The sequence below is a fragment of the Hemicordylus capensis genome, chromosome 4 (assembly GCF_027244095.1).
Source record: "Hemicordylus capensis ecotype Gifberg chromosome 4, rHemCap1.1.pri, whole genome shotgun sequence".
NCBI lineage: Eukaryota > Metazoa > Chordata > Lepidosauria > Squamata > Cordylidae > Hemicordylus > Hemicordylus capensis.
In genome coordinates this window covers 244,722,400-244,742,259 of record NC_069660.1, presented here as the reverse complement: position 1 = coordinate 244,742,259, position 19,860 = coordinate 244,722,400, and the positions used below count along the sequence as shown (strand labels likewise).

At 39.0% G+C, this 19,860-nt stretch overlaps 1 protein-coding gene across 2 annotated transcripts in view; it reads left to right on the top strand.

Moving 5' to 3' along the window:
• ROCK1 (Rho associated coiled-coil containing protein kinase 1) overlaps positions 1-19,860 on the top strand; it is a 272,534-nt gene that overhangs the window by 67,950 nt on the left and 184,724 nt on the right. For both annotated transcript variants that reach the window (XR_008305444.1, XM_053242579.1), the window contains exon 3: positions 17,943-18,043. Coding sequence is in view for 1 of the 2 variants with exons in the window: in XM_053242579.1 (XP_053098554.1) it covers positions 17,943-18,043 (101 nt within the window). In the remaining variant the exon portion in view is untranslated. The remainder of the gene's footprint in view (positions 1-17,942; positions 18,044-19,860) is intronic.

Sequence of the window (19,860 nt, the reverse complement as noted above, 5' to 3'; positions counted from 1 at the left end):
CCCAAGCCATTTAGGGCTTTAATGGTAATTACCAGCACTTTGTATTTTGCCTGGAAACCTATTGGCAGTCAATTCAATTGTTTTAAAAAAGGCATAATGTGGTCTTTCCAAGAAACCCTGGAGACCAATCTAGCTGCTGCATTTTGGACTGTGTGGTTTGGAAGTTTCTAAATCATATACAAAGGCAGCCCCATGTAGAGTGCATTGCAGTAGACAAACCTAGAGGTTACCAGAGAGTGCACCACAGTTCTGAGATAATTATCTTTAAGGAATGGGCGCAGCTGTTGAATCAGCCAAAGTTGATAGAAAGTGCTCCTGGCCATAGCCTCAACCTGGGATACCAGAGTGAGGCCTAGGTCCAGAAGTACTCCCAAGCTACATACCTGCTCCTTCGGGGGTGGGGGGTGGGTTCAACCCTCTTCCCAGAACAGGGGACTCTAGATCTTCCCAGAACAGGAAGATCTATCATGTCCCTCAAAGTATGACCCTCTACCATGAGTACCTCTGTCTTGTTTGGCTTCAGTTTCAATTTATTATCCCTCATCCAGTCCATTACTGCCTGTAGGCAGGCATTTAGGGGGTTATGCCATTGTCCGATTATAATGACATGGATAAATAGATTTGGGTGTCATCAACATATTAATGATGGCATCACCAATGCTCCAAATCTCCTTATGATCTCACCCAGCTGTTTCATGTAGAAACATGAAACCGCATCGGAGATAGGATGAAGCCCTGAGGGACACCATACAATAGCTCTTGTTTCAGTGAACAACTATCTCCTAGTGACACTATCTGGAATCTACCTGAGAAATAGGAATGGAACCACTGCATTGACATACTATCTATTCCCAAATCCCTCAAACGATCCAGAAGGATACCATGGTCGATAGTATCAAAAGCTGCAGAAAGGTGCAAAAGAACCAACAGAGTCACACTCCCTCTTTCCATTCCTTGGTAGAGATCATCAGGCCAACCAAGGCTGTCTCCACCATAGCATTCTCTAAAGCCAGTTTGAAATGGATCTCATGCAAGCTTGGTCAAAATATTTTTGAATCTAGGAGCTGGCACAAAAATTTGGGAGCTAGACAATGGACACTTTACAAAATTATCAGTCAGTGATGGACAGGGGCAGGAAGCTTAAATATGCTTCTCTTTATCCTCTTTACGTCAGACATTGAAACAGGAACAGGGCTGCTATCCAAGCTTGTGGCCATCATCACATCCTATGGTAGAGAATTCCATAGATTAATTATGCTTTGTGTGAAAAATTACTTTTGTCTATCCTAAATGTCCTTGCAATCAGTTTCATGGGATGACTTGTGGTTCTAGTATTGTGAGATAGGGAAAACAAACTTCTATCCACTTGTTTCAATGTGATAGGAAATAATTGCACTACTTTACTTGAAATATCCAAATGCTTCTGCTCTACTTCACTAAACATTACACTGTTTTTTTAGACTCAACTATATATTATATTAATCAGGTTAATAGGAGTAACGGTTTACTAAGGACTGATCATTTAGGGATGAACTGTGAGGTCCCTATAGCTTAACAATAGCAGAAGTTTGATTCTTAATATTGTGAACCTCAGATAAACCTTTCCCTTCTCTTTTTTGAGCCTTTGCTATACCCCAAATGCTGACTCTTCCCCCCACTGTTCACATTTTCCCCATGAAGCTGTTTTTGTAGTCCTTCCATGAAATCATAACCTTCAATTAAACTTCTTCAGAAAGCAAAGGTCTGAAAGACCAGTAGTAGATCTAAATGACAAGCTGTGTGATGTGTGACTCACAGATCTTAAGAATAAACATACTGGCTTCTGGTAGCTAAAATTGCATAGAAGGTAGATCAGTTTTGTTATGCATGCAATTTGAGAAAGTGTGCAGAGGTAAGCAACAGTTAACATACTAAAAACTTTCTAAAAGGAGGTGCTTAGTTTCCATTGGAAGCTTATATACATGTCCCATACATTTAATATGTATAGATTAAATCTAAAATAAAAAAGTTATTTGGTACAGTTAATTGCTTTAGTTGCTAATACTGTCTCTCAATTATGGGAACAGCACCCAGTTCAGAGAATTTACATGTATTATAAATATATATATTTATACCTTCTTCTTGTTTGCTCCTACAGTATTGCAATCTATTCCCCCCGCCCCTCAATATGGAACATTGTTTGTCAAGCTTTTGATATTTTTTCTGCCAAAATCGGAATATTTTGCATTTGGCAACCTAATTTTAACTGCCCTGATCTTTTGTATAAAGAAAGCTAAAGCTGTAACCATTTATCTCATGTAAACATTAACTTTTTCATCCATTCTCTATAATTCTTATAAAGATTTCATTATCTTCTGAAAAGTAACTATTTAAATAATGCACGTTTTCTTAATATTAAAATATTACCATTTGTGTATCCCTTCCCCGGCCATTTCTGTTAAGAAAAAGCCTAGTTACAGAGAAGGGTACTTTCCATCCCTTTTCTATTGCTGCCCCTGTGGTGCTGCCCCGAGACTCTGGAATGCGCGTCTTGCTGAAATAAGAGCCTCCCCATCTCGGACAACTTTTTAAAGGACATATTTATTCACCCAGGCTTTTAAACTAGGCTTTCGGTTTTAAATTGTTTTAAGGTTTTAATTTGTTTTATGTTGCTATAAACCGGCCAGAGATGGAAGTTTGGGGCGGTTTACAAATAAATTAAGAAGTTCTTACCTGCTTGATGGTGTGTATATAAATTTGGCAGCATCTTTTTTTTTTTTTTTTGCTGTGACTTGAAGCACTGGAAATCATTTCAATAGTCAGCTCCTGCTAGTCACCATTTTTTAAAGTCTATGAGGCAGGAAATAACCAGAGTCTCTTCTTGCCTCATTGTAGACTTTAAAATTTGGGTCTCAGAAAGGGGGCGGGGCCTAAGTGCCAAAAGGGAGCCCATTTCTTTAGCTCCGCGTCTCTCAGGTTATTTATAAATAATCAACTCGAAGAAGTTGAAACGGAGGCAAGAAGCTGGTTTTCCACAATAGTGAAGATCTTCTGTATCCGTCTAACTTCTTTTTGAAGAAGTTAGGGTGTTAGGAAGCCTTTGCTCTGGAATCCTTTCTTGGCATACCATCTGCTGCTGCCCGCGTCTGAGAAGATGACGCTGGAAGAAGCGAAACTACGGTTACTATTCCCCCTACCCCCCTGTGCTATTTTTATTTCCTATATTTCTACTACCGCAGACTATTCAGACTCAGCTGACTTTACTTTCTAAGACTCACTTAAGGAAAAAGCTTTTTCTTCTTTTTCTCTCTCTATCCATTATAGCATTTTTGGAGTTGGGACAGATTAATTTTTAAGAACTGTTAAACTTTCATTTATTTGTTATCCTGATTTATGAGTTGCTCAGCATTAATTAGACTAAAGTTATTTTTGTTTCCTCTTTTTATTTTCGCCTTCAAGAAGACTCCCTAAGATATATTACTATGTGGATAAAGGTTATCTTCAGCATAAGTTTTTCTTCTCTGAATTTCACTGTTTTATGGTTTCCCTCCCTCCCTTCCTTCCTTCCTTCCTTCCTTTCAGGGCAGTTGGATTATAAATATTCTCCCCCCCCCCCCCCCGCAAATATAATATACAGCTTTTTTGGGTACACTGGCTTTACCTCCTGGACTATTTTTCTTTGTGTAGTAATTCTCTTCTTAGGTTTTGAGTTGCTTTGGATTTGTTGTTCATTTAACAGCTCCTCATTAACTATCTATTCGGAAAATCATTTGAAGAACTAATTGGAACAATATTATTGTTTGGATTATAATTATTGGAGATTACCTGGAGATTACTTGGTAGAAGAAATCTGTATTACTTTCACCACCACCCCACCTTCCTTTCCTCTGGATTGTATAAGAGCGGAGGGTTCCATTCTCCCACGACTTGGTGGGGGGGGACACTTTGAGGAAGTCCTGTGACATAAGAAGAATTGTAACAAGGCGTTGTTACTAGTCCACTTGATGGAGCTGATGACTGGAGAAAACTAAAACCTAACAGACTAAGGTTTGCTTTCATCCCCATTACAGATGCAGTGAACTCTTAAAAGAACTCATTGGTCTCCAGATATTGTGCTCCTATTGATTTTTCCTTACCAAGTTAACCAGTCTATTTTAAAATTATAATTGGTTTACAATAATACTCTTATATCTATATGTCTTATCAGTTTATTTGACCTTTTGAGCAATCAGGTTAAAAGTGTATACATTTAGTTTATAATTATTAAGGTTAATAAAATAGCTTAGCATGTTCATTCCCAGTTGTTATAACTGCTGGTAGGATTGATTATCGTGAAGAGGGAAATTGCTTCATTCTATAAGCCTATATAATAAGTGTAATTATTCTGACTTAATCCCTGTTTTTAAACTACTATTACTAAACATAGCGTGAAAGGGAATTTTTGTTGGTTTTTTAAAAGAAATAATAGGTGGTGTCTTTTGTATTGCTAAGATAAAAGTGTATACACTTAGCCATTGCCTTTGACATTAGGTTAAATACTAATAGAAACTTTTAATCCCAGTGATTAAGTAGCAATTATTAAATATTGTGTGAAGAGGGAAATCTATATGGATATAAGTATATGAGGGCTGTTGAGCTGACTTGGCTGAGTTGGTTTGGAAAGGATAGAATTTATAGATTACAGCCAAAACAGTTATTGGCCTGTCTATATAGATTTATGTACAGATATCTATCTGCAAAATCCATTAGAAGCATACATAAAAGAGCAAAAGCACTAAAGTCCAAAAAAGGTTCAGACGAAGAATCAGATACTGAGCCTGAGCCTCTTTCTGGCTCAGCCCCTTTTGCTAAATTTCAAGAGACACTTCTTAAGGAACTCCATAGTGTTTCTTCACGAATTCAGGGCCTGGACTCTAAATTTGACAACTTCCAGATGGAGGTCACAGCAAAACCTTTTGATGTTACTCAAAAACTTTCACAATATGATCAACTTACCTCTCAAGTTAATCAAGTCCAACAGGAACTAACAGACAAGAAAACATCCTGAGAAGCAGATTTTAAGCAATTAGAGAATCGAATTGAAATTTGGAATCTAAACAACGCACATCCAATTTAAAGATCCAAAGATTGCCTGAGCAATTTGGAAAAGAAGACCTTCATTCCTTCCTTGAAACTTTGCTTTTGGAATATTTGGGTTCTGGAGATTCTTTAGATATTTTGGAGACGTACAGGTTGAACTCCAATACTCCAGGAAGAGGAAATTACCTAGAGACATTCTAGTTAAATTTTTAGTAAACATACCACGGAGGCAATCCTTCAAGGACAAATAAGAGCTCCTCTTGAGTATAACTATTCCCTTACAAATCCTTCCAGATGTTCCCATTGATATTCTACGTAAACGACGAGAATTAAAATTTCTGACTGTGCTTCAAGAAAAGAAAATAACTTTCAGATGGCGGATTCCCTTCTGTCTTGAGGTTTTCTTGGATCCAGGAAAAGCACAATTTTTTAATCCAGCAGATGCTACTCATTTTTTAGAGCCCTTACATGTTTCAGAAACTACCTCAGAGCCACCAGTTGACAGCCTTCCGGAAGAACAGAAAAGCGATCAGGCCTCTGCAAATTAGCACATTGTTTAACAGTAGCTCTTGGACATGGCAGATTTTCCTAGGAAACTGATTTCCATAAACATCAATGGCTTAAATATTCCATCTAAACAAAAGAAGATTTTCTTAAAATTGAAGAAAGAAAGAGCGGACATAATTTGTCTTCAGGAGACACATATTAAGACAAGCAATGCCAATTTATTGACTTGCAAAGCATTGGGTCAGTGTTATGTTGCCTCTGATTCTAAGAAGAAAATGGCGTGGCAGTTTACATCAAAAATTTGAACTGGTCTTTAGAGAAACAAATACAAGATGATTGTGGTCGGTTCATTATATTAAAATTTCGAAGTACCAAGCAAAACAAAATTACCATTGCTTCTATTTATGCTCCAAATGATAATAAAGCCCAATTTTATAAATAAATAAATAAATAAATAAAAATCAGCTTTTGTTGGACATTGCGGAAGGTGAACTGTTAATCTCAGGTGATTGGCATGCTGTTCTTTCCCCATTAATGGACAAATCGGGTCAACATAAGAAGAATTCTGGAAAGTTGCCTAAGAATGTATTGGACTATATGAGAATTTTACCGATTGAAGATGCATGGAGAAATAAACATCCATTGGAGAGAGATTTTACTTCCCCCCCCTAACCCTCATCAAACACACTCTAGAATTGACATGTGTATGGTCTCAAAGTCATTGCTATCTAGAATATATGACGTTGAAATCGCGCCTTCAACATATGCTGACTATAACCCATTGATAGTAAAATTCCAATACTTGGACACTAGACAGAAGAGATGGAGATTGAATAATTTTCTTTTACAACAACAGAAAATTCTTTTGAAATGCAATGAAGAACTGTTACATTTCTTCCAAAGAAATAAGACACCTTATGTTTCTATTTTTCCCGTTTGGGACTCCAGCAAGGCTTTTATGAGAGGAATCTTTATTTCTGAATCTTCCAAAAGGAAGAAAGAATTACAAATACAAAAAGATCGGATAGTTAATGAATTATCCCATTTAGAAGCTCTTCACAAGATTAATCATTCCCAAGATATTTGGCAAAATATTGGAGAACTTCGTAAGCAAATGGATCTTAAAGAACCCAGAGAAATATTTAGGAACATGACTTATGTGAAACAGAGATATTTTGAGAAAGGTAATCAGCCAGATAAATTGTTAGCATATCAGTTAAGAAAATAACAGGAAAAGAGAATTATAACATTGGTCTGGAATGGCAAGGAATTTATGTCAAATCAAGAAATGCCTGAACAATTTGTACAGTATTATTCCAAACTATATAAAGAAGACAAGAACGTTCCTGAGAAAATTAAACAATTTTTAGAGGAAATACAATTGAAGTCATTCTCAGAAGAACAGAGGAGCTCCTTAAATAAACCTATTTCTAGGGATGAAACCAGGGCGGCAATAAAAAATCTTAAAAATAACTCGCTGGGTTCTGATGGATTATTTTCATTATACTACAAAATGTTTCAGGACAAATTAGTTGGACCTTTAACAGAAGTAATGAATGTGATATTATCTCATTACACTTTACTGGTTTCTTGGCAAGAAGCATTCATTTCACTATTTCATAAAGAAGGGAAAGACCCAACACGACCAGAATCATACAGACCTATATCCTTTTAAAATGTGGATTACAAAATTTTTACTTGAATCTTGGCAGTGAGATTAAGAAATTTCCTGTCTGAAATAGTCCATACTGATCAATTCGGTTTTATCCCGAAAAGACTTATGAAAGATAATATACAATATGTTTTGAATGCAATTGATAAAGTAACCATGACTAGTACAAAAGCAGCTATGATTTTCCTAGATGCCGAAAAAGCCTTTTACAATCTGGAATGGTCTTTCCTGTTCTCAGTGTTGGAGAAAATGAATTGTGGCCCTCATTTTTTATCCTGGATTCGTAGCATTGAAGAACAGAACAATATCGGACCTCTGAAAAGTATACAGTGTACTGTGCTTGATTGGCCAGCAAACTCGCCTGACCTGACCCCATAGAGAATCTATGGGGCATTGCCAAGAGAAGGATGAGAGACATGAGACCAAACAATGCAGAATTGCTGAAGGCCGCTAATGAAGCATCCTGGTCTTCCATAATACCTCATTAGTGCCACAGGCTGATAGCATCCATGCCACGCCGCATTGAGGCAGTAATTGCTGCAAAAGGGGCCCAAACCAAGTACTGAATACATATGCATGCTTATACTTTTCAGAGGTCCGATATTATTCTATTCTTCAATCCTTGTCTTCTTGGTTCCATGTAATATTCTAATTTTCTGAGATTGTGGATTTGGGGTTTTCATGAGCTGTACGCCATGATCATCACAATTATAACAAATTAAGGCTTGACTTATCTCGCTTTGCATGTAATGCGTCTGTCTCATATATCAGTTTCACCTTTTAATTTGCATTACTGAAATTAATGGACTTTTGCACGATATTCTAATTTTCCGAGTTTCACCTGTATATCAACAGCAATCAGCAAAAATTATTGTTAATGGATCCTTGTCTTCAAAATGCATCATCAATAAAGGTACTAGACAAGGTTGTCCGCTTTCTCCATTGCTGTTTACACTTGCTCTTGAACCTCTGGCAGTGAAAATTAGACATGAACAGTGGATTCAAGGTATCAAAATAGGGGACTGTGGTCATAAAATAAAACTATATGCTGATGACATATTGCTTTCTGTCACACAAGTCAAAGACTCTTTGGATACATTAATGACACAGATACATAAGTATGGCAGTTTCTGGCTATAAGATTAACAGAGATAAAACTCAGATCATGACATGGAATCTTTCAGAAGAAGAGAGAGAATACTTTTCTAAAGTTTTAAGATTACAAGTAATGAAGAAGCCAATAAAATATTTGGGGATTAATCTTACGAGGAGCAATAAAGATCTGTTTAAGAATAACTATGTTCCAATTTGGAAATCAATTATGGCTGATCTAGATAGATGGAAGAAGCTGGCCTTATCTTGGCTTGGGAGAATCTCTGCAGTAAAAATGAATGTATTACCTAAGATGAACTTTCTTTTTCAAATGATCCCTATAAATATAGACAAGATATTGAATAAATGGCAGAGTCAGCTCAACTCATTCATTTGGAATTTTAAAAACCCAGGATTCGATTTAAGGTGACGCAAGATTCCATGAAAGAGGTGGTCTTGGAGTTCCTAACTTGAAACTTTACTATTATGCTAGTAGCTTGACTTGTATTTCGAACTGGATTTTATCCCCTTACGGAAGTTTTACCCGAATGGAGAAACTTGGTCTTACTAGAGGTTTGCATAATTACTTATGGATTTCTGGTTCGAGGAAAGATCTGGTGATACAACAGCATACTATTCGACATAGTCTTTCTTATGTCTGGGATAAATACCAGAAAAGAATAAGTCCTAGATTATCACCTTTGGCCTCAATACTGAATATTTATTTCCATGAAGAAGAATTTTCTTCTAAGTATAACTTTTGGCGAGGCAGTCTATACTCCTTATAAAGTTTGGCCCAATATGTAGCTCTGGACAAATCAGTTTCTTCCAGGCAAACAACTCAACAAGCATCCTGGCTTCAACAAGCTCAGATCAGCTCAATAGGCTGGAAAGAGTTACAGTTACTAGGGTGGGAAACTTAGAGATTTGACTGAATTTGAAGAATTAATCACTCGAAACACTGATCATTTATTAGGCAGAATTTATAAGCTGTTACTGAAGTATGAAACTGAGACTGAGCAGATAAAAGAATGTATGATAAAATGGATGCAGAACTTCGATCAATTGATCTCTCTGATTGGGAATACCAATGGAAAAAGAATGTGAAATTTACTTTGTGTACCAATCTAAGGGGAAATTGGTATAAGATGTTCTTCAGATGGTATATAACTCCTTTGACTATTAACAAAATAGATGATTCTTCAAGAAATATTGGAAATGTAATTCACATTTAGGTTCATTCTACCATGTGCTGGAGTTGCAATAGTTTTGGAAACAAATTCATATGAAAATTGAACAAATCTTAGAAGTCAAGATTCCCTTCCTTCCAGAAATTTTTCTTTTAAGTATGATAAAACCTTATATTCCTGCTAAATCAAACGAATTGTGTTTATATATGATTACAGCGGCCAGGAATATATATGCATCTAATTGGCGTATTTTGGAAATCCCTTCCTTAAACGATTGGTTTTTGAAAGTGTGGGATTATGCTTCAATTTCGAAAGTTTCGGCTTATGTACATGGCATGTCTACTGAATCATTCATGTCTGTTTGGGAACCTTTTATAAAATACAATATCCGTTATGGTCAAACTTTGTTCTCATTTTCTGGATTTGACTTATAGTGTTTTTGTTATGTAACTTACAAGAAGCTGATCTGATTAGATTTTACAATTCTAAGAGACTGAATTTCTTTTGCTTTATCTTTCTTTACTGATGTAATTAATTAGAAAAATGGTTTTTCATCATGAAAAATGATTGGTTTTAAATTGTTCTTATGGTAATTTGTCTTTGTCCTCCTTGGTCTATTTCTTAACAAAAATTCTTATTAAAAAAATAAAAGTTGGGTCTGGGGAAGCAGGTGCTGGCTGCTGTGATCTATTTTTCAGTGTTTCTAGACACTGTTTCAAGCCACTTTTGTGGTGAAAAAGTTTCTAGACACTGTTTCAAGCCACTTTTGTGGTGAAAAAAGTGGTTTTCAATCAATCATCTTTATTATGGTCCTAGACCAGCATAAAACAATACAAAAGGATATAAGGCATAGTAATATAAAAGCAATAGCAATCTATAAAACTGAAGCGATGAGTTATAAAATCTACTGCTGCAGGGTATGACCTAAATAATGACGGTGTAAGCCTGAGGCATTGTTAAAATCTAACCAGGTACAGAACTATATTAAAATTGATAACAGAGTGTATTAAAATATTATATTAAAATACTACTTATTTAATACTACTTATTTAATATTTTCTTATATACCACCTCCTCCAAAGGAGGCAGTGAACAACAATGCCAATAACAATTTAAATAATAATAATTAAGGGGCAAACATCTGGTGAAACAGGTGGGTCTTAAGAAGGGCCTTAAAACCGCCCAGAGACGAAACCGCCCAGAGATGAAAGTTTGGGTGGTATAAAAGTTAAATAAAATAAAATAAAATAATAATAAAATCAGCCAGGAAGGGGGCTGAACGAATCAGGGGGGGAACAGTGTTCCAAATAAAAAAATTAAGATAGAACTTTATAAAGCTATAAAAGCTCTGATATATTATAAATGATATATTATAAAATGATACTATATTATTAATTGATACTATATTAAAATTATACAAACGAGTCTCTGTGTGTGTGTGTGTGTGTGTGTGTGTGTATGTGTGTATATGTGCTATAAAGTGGCACTATGAGAAATTATAGTAAAAGCTGATTACAGACTACTATGTTAACAAGCACAAGCTTAAAAGTTTTTTTTACTATACTATTGCATAAATTATAAAAGCTTAAAAAGCAAAAACAAACGGAGGATTGAATATTCAGAAAGTTCATGCGGTGCTGTAGAAGGGCTGTGAGCTGTTAAATCACAGGATTGTGTGCAGGATTGGGACCAGCTCCTGGGTGACTCAGCAGTTTCTCGGGTCATCTGCCCAGCTTTGGGCTTTATAGCAACACTGCCTGTGCCTTCAGGTTGCTAGAAGCCCAGCAGAGGAGAGGTAGAGTCCATCCGCTTCCCATCCAGTCCTGCCTGGTGTGAGAAACCAGGTGGGTGCTGTGGGCTCCTTCTGCTGTTACCTGCCTGCTACCTCTGTGTAACATCTTTGAGGAGTGTGTGCAGGATTGGGACCAGCTCCAGGGTGACTCAGCAGTCCCTTGGGTCCTCTGTCCCGCTTTGAACTTTATAGGAATGTTGCCTATGGCTACCGAAGGAGCAACACCAAAGTGGGTTGCCCCTTTGGGGGATAACGAGTGTGAGGGCCAAGCTGTTTGACTTAAGATCCTTCATGGATGTGTAAAGGAGGGTGGGTATTATAATTGGGCTTCTTTTTGAAATCTTAGGTGAGTTGAGTTTTAATGTGTCTGGGTCTGTCAGGAGCAGGGGAGATGGGGTGTATCCACTGATTATGGGGCAGCTATTCCTGTGGTGCTAGGGAACAGAAGAAGTAACATTGACAGGTCAGCAGGCCGTTTCAGGGGAAGGGAAATAGAAACTTAATTGCTGTCTCCCCTTCTTGCTGTCCTGCCAGCTCTTTGGCCTTGGAAAGCAATGCTAACCACCCACAGAGCCTCGTCTTGCTCCTTTGTAATGCCAGGTAAGTACAGAATAAACATGAAATCATCCATGATCTGATTCTGGATGAAGGGGCTGATCTGGTATGTATTATGGAAACTTTGTTGTGGGGGGCTGGTGGCCAGGTCTGGTCCCAGCTTCTCCTTCCAGGGTACTCTGGTGAGGAGGTGGAGTGGCTGTGGTCTACAAGAACTGTATCACCCCTGCCAGGATCCCTGTGGAAGTGTCTGACCATATTGAATGTGTGTACCTAAGTTTGGGGACCAGGGATAGACTGGGACTTCTGTTGATGTACTGATCACCCTGCTGCCGGACAGAGTCCCTAACTGAGCTGATCGGCTTGGGCTTGGCATTGGAGTCTCCCAGGCTTGGGGTGCTGGGGGACTTCAATGTCCACTTTGGGACCAATTTGTCTGGGGCGGCTTAGGAGTTCATAGCAACCATGACGACTGTGGGCCTATCCCAGGTGGTCTCGGGACTGACGCATATTGCTGGTCACATGCTTGATCTGGTCTTTCACTCTGAACAGGGTGGGGACTCATTTGATTTCCCCTTTGCCATGGACGGACCACCATCTGGTTAAGGTAGGACTCACGACCACATGTCCCACCTCCAAAGGGGTGGGGGTTGGGCCATTAGGATGGTCCAAAAGAAAAGGTTATTTGGATTAAATAGGGTTCCACGAAGCCTTGGAGGGATTTAGTGTTGGCGCTGCTGCTGACCCAGTCAACACTCTGGTGGAGAATTGTAATGATCAGCTCACCAGGGCGGTGGACACGATCGCTCCTAAGCATCTTCTCTGGCCCCCTTCGAAATTGGCCCCTTGGTATATGGAAGAACTATGTGGGCTGAAGCAGCGAGGGAGACTAGAGCTCTATGGAGAAAAGTGGAGAAAGACTCAACTCGAATCTGACTGATTATTACATTGAGTGCATTTGAAGATCTATGCTCAGGCAATATGTGTGGCAAAGAAATGATTCTTTTCCTACCATATCTTATCTGCAAGTTCACTCCCGGCAGAGTTCAGGATTGTGAAGTGGCTAATGTGCGCATCTTCCTCGCTGAATCAGTATTTGGAACCAACAATTACCTGCTGTGAGGTTTTTAATGAATTTTTTGTGGACAAAATCTCTCTTATTCGGATTGACTTAGATTCAAACTCCACAATCATTACAGAGTCTGATACTGAGGTGTCCAGCAGCTCCTCTTATGTGATTACTCTGGATCAATTCCAGATCGTGACTCCTGAGGATGTGGGCAAGTTGCTTGGAATGGTGAGGCCTACCACCTGTCCTCATTATCCCTGCCCAACATGGCTTATACTATCTGGCAGGGAGGCTCTTATAGAGGGTCTGGTAGAGGTTATAAATGCTTCTGAGAGGGAGGGCAGGATGCCTCCTTGTCTTAAGGATGCAATTATCAGACCACTTCCGAAGAAGCCTGCCTTGGTTATCTCAGAGTTAAGCAATTACAGGCCTGTTGCCAACCTTCCATGGCTGGGCAAGGTGATTGAGAAGATGGTGGCCTCCCAGCTCCAGGTTGTCTTGGAAGAAACTGATTATCTATCATTTCAAACTGTCTTTTGGGTGAGCTATGGGGTGGAGACTGCCTTGGTCAGCCTGATGGATGATCTGAAATTGAGAATTGACAGAGGGAACTTGACTCGGTTTGTTCTTTTGGATCTCTTTTGGCAGTGTGTTTTTTGAGGGGGGGGGGAGCTTTTGATACTATTGACAATAGTATCCTTCTGGAATGTCTGAGGGGATTGTGGGTGGGAGGCACTGCTTTGCAGTGGTTCCACTCTTACCTCACAGGCAGATTCTAGATGGTGTCTCTTGGAGATTGTTGTTCTTCAGAATCTGAAATTTCCTATGGTGTCCCTCAGGGCTCTATATTGTCTCTGATGTTGTTTAGCATCTACATGAAACTGCTGGGAGAGATCATCAGGAGATTTGGTGCAGGGTGTTATCAGTATGCTGTTGACACCCGAATCTATTTCTCCATGTCAACATCATCAGGAGAAGGCATAACCTCCCTAAATGCCTGCCTGGAGAGAGTGATGGGCTGGATGAGAGGTATGGGCTGGATGAAAGTGAGACTGAATCCAGATAAGACCAAGGTACTTATTGTGCTGGGTCGAAACCCGGGGGATGATTTTGATCTGCTGGTTCTGGATGGGGCCACACTGTTCTAGAAAGAACAGGTATGCAGTCTGGGGGTGCTTCTCTATCTGAACCTTTCTCTCGTGTCCCAGGTTGAGGTGGTGGCCAGAGGTGCTTTTTATCATCTTCGGCTGCTACGCCATCTGCGTCAGTTTCTTGAGATGAATGATCTCACAATGGTGGTACATATGCTGGTAACATCTAGGCTGGATTACTGAAATTGGCTCTGTGGGGGGCTGCCTTTGTTCGTAGTCCTGAAACTACAGTTGGTCCAGAATGCAGCAGCCAGGTTGGTCTGTGGTTCACCCAGGAGACACCATTTCATTCCTGTGTTGAAAGAACTATGCTGGCTGCCGATACGTTTCCGGGCATCATCATCATCATCATTAATTTGATTTCTATACCGCCCTTCCAAAAATGGCTCAGGACGGTTTACACAGAGAAATACTAAATAAATAAGATGGCTCCCTGTCCCCAAAGGGCTCACATTCTAAAAACAAAAAACAAGATAGACACAAGCAACAGTCACTGGAGGTACTGTGCTGGGGGTGGATAGGGCCAGTTACTCCCCCCCGCTAAATAAAGAGAATCACCACAGTAAAAGGTGCCTCTTTGCCCAGTTAGCAGGGGCAAGATGCATATACAAGGTGCTGGTTATTACCTATAAAACCCTAAACTGCTTAGACCCTGTGTATTTAAGAGAACCTCTTCTTCACCATGAGCTCCACCACCTGTTAAGATAATCTCGAGAGGTTCATCTGCAGTTGCCGCCAACTCGTTGCCGCCAACTCAGGCTACTTTGTGCCTGCCCCTGGACTTTGGAATGTGTTCCCTGTTGAAATAAGAGCCTCCCTATCTCTGGCTTTTAAAAAGGCACTGAAGACATTTATTCACCCAGGCTTTTAATTAGATATATATTTTTCATATTTTTAATATTGGGTTTTAGTTGGTTTAATGTGTTATGTGATTTTAATTGTAAACCACCCAAGACGAAGGTTTTGGGCAGTATAGCAATATTTTAAATAAATGAAAATAATTTCTTTGGAAGGATAGTGCCTAGGGGGGAGAAAGTCAGAATTGGAGCAGGAGCTCATGAGCTGAGCTGCTAGCTGGTTGCCATTTTGGCTTCTCCTGTGGTTTTAAGCAAAATAACCCCCTTCAGGGGGCAGCTGACCCCTACTTTATATCTACTACTTTATATCCAGATATTTCCCCAAATTCTTCTGTAGTCCCAAGAATTATTGTAATCAAATTTGCCAGAATTTCAGCAAACACTTTATAATAGTTGTTAAATAATTTGGTTTATATGATTAAACTAGCTTAAGATTTGTTTGTTTCTTTGGTATACTGTGAACTAAGCGTCTCTCTATGGTTCTAGCATTTTTCTCTTAATATTGCAGTAATTTGTTCCAGAAACCATCTGTTGGGGTTTGGTTTGACTGGGCTGACTAGCCTCTGCCTAGCTGCTGGACCAATTAGAATGGTCCACCCCAGAGGCTCGTGGATCCGTTCTGGTTCCAGACAACCCTGGGGACATTTCCAATGTTCAGAACCGTTGACTCTGTTGAGGCCCTCTAGATTGTGGAGTGAACTTGGGCTTTTGACATGGTTTCTTTTGAACAGTTTGTTCAGTTCCTTGTGTTTTCTCATAGCCATGAAAATGTTCAGGTAACAACTAGAGGGATGGTGGAGGAAGGCTTAACAAATCCAACCCAATATGGGCTAGAGCTCATTTTAGGGAGTACTTGCTGGTAGGAGGTGGTGACAGCAGCAGCGAATAAATATTTTTTTCTCCACTTCCATTGCATCTGCTCAATGCAGGTCAGTGGAGCTGTTTCAGGTGGTAAATTCTTTGCTTCACACATCAACAGTATGTTGTGACTAATTTGCATGCTGATTTGCAGATAAAGGTGCTCATATCTGTGCTGACTTAAATGCCAGGCTTGTGGCAGTTGCAAGAGATTTGCCCTTGGGCATTGTCCAGTGTTGCCTGTAAGAGGGATTCCAGATGCTAACTACTACTTCCATAATTCCTATCTAAAGGCCATTGCAGCTGAGAATTATGAGAGTTGTAGTCAACAACATCTGGGCATCCCTGTTGCAAGGAACACTGGCATCAACTAGTCCTGTAGGGGTTTGATTTGTCCCCTATGCTGTTCAACATCTACTTAAAACTGCTGGGAGATAATGTCTGGAGATTTGGGTTGAAGTGTCATCAATATGTGGATGACATTCAGCTCTATATCTCTATGATTTTATCCCAGGGAAGTGGTGGATGCCCTGAACCAGAGACTGAAGGGAGTGATGTACTTGATATAAGCTAGTAAACTGATATGGATTTGACCAGCTCTGGATGTGGTAGCATTCCCCTTGAAAGAACAGGTGCACAGATTGGGGGTACTGATGGACTTGACACTGCTTTTAGATAACTAGGTGGTGGTGACCAGGGGTGTCTTTGTATTACTTTGGCTAGTGCACTGAGCCAGCTGCATCCCTTTCTCAAGGCAGATCTGCCACAATTACCCATTCCTTGCTTATGTCATGGCTGGATTACTAGAGTGCCAGCTTGGTGTAGTGGTTAGAGTGCTGGACTAGGACCGGGGAGACCCAAGTTCAAATCCCCATTCAGCCATGATACTTGCTGGGTGACTCTGGGCCAGTCTCTTCTCTCTCAGTGTAACCTACTTCACAGGGTTGTTGTGAGGAGAAACTTAAGTATGTAGTACACCACTCTGGGCTCCTTGGAGGAAGAGTGGGATATAAATGTTAAAAAAATAATAATAATAAAATGTGGGACTGCCCTTGAAGAACATTTGGAAACTGCAGCTGGTGCAAAATGCAGCAGCTAGGGGATTGTCTGGAGCTGCCTGTATGGATCATATTACACACATTTTGAAAGAGCTGAACTGGCTGCCAGTTCCTTTATGGGTCCAGTTAAAGATGTTGGTTTTGACCTTTAAAGCCGTTAATGGTTTGGACCCTAGATTCCTGAAGGACTGCCTGCTCTCAAATGTTTTTGCCTGCATGACAAGATAATTGGAGAGGGCTCTACTGTATTCTATCTGCATTTCTTTCTAAACATATTTAGTTTTAAAACTCTAGAATGTAAATATTGTTCCTTTGAACTTTTCTTTGGAAAAGTCTGTTTCAGTAGTTGTATTCTACAAGTACAGAGCTGAAAAGTTAAAACTTTTTTGCATAATCCCTTGGTGATGGTGACCTATGTGGATTAAAATAGCATGTTACCAAATTTGGAATTAAAGTATCGTGCCACTGGGAATTTGACAAATTATTGTAGTTTATTGGATTATAGTTTTTATTTAAAAATTGTGAACTGCTAGCTGTGTGTGAATGAAAAATAACAAAACAGTTAAATATTTGAATCTCTTTCATTTTAATGAAGTTATTTTTTAACCTTTAATATTCTATAGCTGCTTAAACTAGTGAGCCTTGTATATGAAATAGGAGTAATGTTGTATCTGAATATATTGTGATGAATGCAAATTGCTTTCTCTAATGGCTGTTTCAAATATTTGATTATCAATGACAGTAAAGTTGAACTTCTCTCCCAAATACTTTCTGCAGTGAAGTTATTGTGTTGCGTGATTCACATTTCTGTGTTGCCATGGTTATGAAAGTAAGGTTACAGATTCGAAGGAGTTAGCTGTCTTGAGAGAAAAAGAGCTGGGAAAAGAGCAAGCTCTTGTCTTATACAATTTGTGTATTTAACAGGTAACAGATGTTAGAAGAAGTTACCAACAAATGAAATATAAATAGAATAACTTGTTTGTTTAATATGTCTTATATGAAAATTTTTATTTCTAAGGCTTTGCATGTATACATATTATGACTAGTGCTACAGTTTTCTTTTCTTACATATAATTTCCACAGATAAAGACACAATTAACAAAATCAGAGATCTCCGTATGAAAGCAGAAGATTACGAAGTGGTGAAAGTGATTGGCAGAGGTGCATTTGGGGAAGTTCAGTTGGTAAGTGTAGTAATGTTCACATAAGGCTAGAATTTATTTTAATCTGCAAATGTTAAGAGGAAGCTATTGTAAATTTTGACATAGAAAAGGACAGTTCCAATGAGCACCAAACCCTTTTTGTGATTTCCCCTCCTCCCAAATGGAACTAGAGGCATATTTCACAGCATGGTGTGGTCTTGCTATTTTTTAAAAATTGTAGTTTACAACAGCAGCAGCAAGATATATAATCTTGCTGCTGCTGTTTTAACTACAATTATATATAATATCTTGCTGGTGCTGTTTTAACTACAATTAAAAATCCTGTTTTGTTGGGACAGAGGACTGGCTTAGGTGTTGTGCAGAATCTCAGTTGAAGCTGGGCTCTGTACAGAGTGTGTGAGTCTTGGGACCATGTGCTCCTCCCTCCCATCCCTATGTGATGTGGGCTTCCACTCTACATTATAGTAAATCTAGATCAGTTGTGACATTCACATCCACTGATCTGTTTATTCTGGTCAACTTACCTCAGAAATGTTGATCTGCACCAAAGATTTGAAGTGAGGTACAGCTCTCTGCTTATTTGAGGTAAGTAGATTAGAATAAACCAAGATCGGTGGTTTGGACATCGCTACTGATCACAGTTTACTACAACCTAGAACAGATGTGAGCACACATGCAGAGTTAGGAGGGGGAAGTGCGTGCTCCTGAGATGATGTGTGGAGCCTGGTTTTGAGCAATGTATCATTGGAACCAGCCCACTAAATGGATGATAAAAAATAAAAGATTCAAAGCTGAGAATTCTTATGGAGTTTGTGACTTCAAGTCTGATATCTAGATTCCCAATAAATAAGATTTTGGTTAAAAAATCTGTGAATGTTGTGAGACCTTTTTTTATAACTGTGTGAATTGTTAGTCTTGAACTTTGGTTCATTACAGTACAGTTGGTAAACCTATTTCATGATCCCTTAAACTGTATGGTTCAAGCAAATCTCGGCATTGCTGCAGCCCCCTAGCTTCTGCTAGTGGATCCTCAACTGTCTTCTGGACTCTTCGCCCCCACCAGCAACCACCTGCTACATAGCCATGTTGTTTCCAAGAGCCTTTTAACCCTCTGCAATACCTTTTGAGCAGACTGAGGGAGCTGCAGCAGTGCCAAGAGTTGCTTGTGCTAACTCTTCTTCTGCTGGTGTCACTGTTTATGTGAGCCTGTATAATGTAACATTTCTCATTACCTAGTGAGCAAGAATTGTCTGTTTAAAAAGATATGTAGTTGAACACCTCTGTTTTATATTTATCAGTATATTTGTATCCATGCTACATTTTGATTATTCCATTCTTTGTTAAAATATTAGATACAAACTATTTTTTTGTGAACCGCCTTGATCACATTGTAGCAAGTCAGGTATAAATCTTTTTACTTTGCGATATTAAGATTAAAAACTATGCTAATAACATGGGAGAGTGAAGATGAATATTCTGTAAGGTAGAAAACAGATTAAATTCTAACAGTTATTTGCAGTCTTTCAGGTTATGCAAACCCCAAAGTGTTGCTTCTTGTTGCTCTCTTTTTAAAGGCAGGAAGCATCACTGCTCACATTTGTTTTGACTTCTTTTGTTTTTCCTAAGCTCCATGGTTCCATATCCTGAAAGATTCCAGCTGACGAGAAATAGACATACTGTGGAAAATAGGCCTGTAAAATAACTGTTCCTATTTGAAGTTTTCAGTTTTTTTAAATGAAAACAGGAAGCTGTCTTATATTGAGTTGATTGGTTCACCTAGCTTCGTATTGTCTACACTGACTGGCTCTCTCCAAGGTTTCAGGCAGGAGACTTAACCC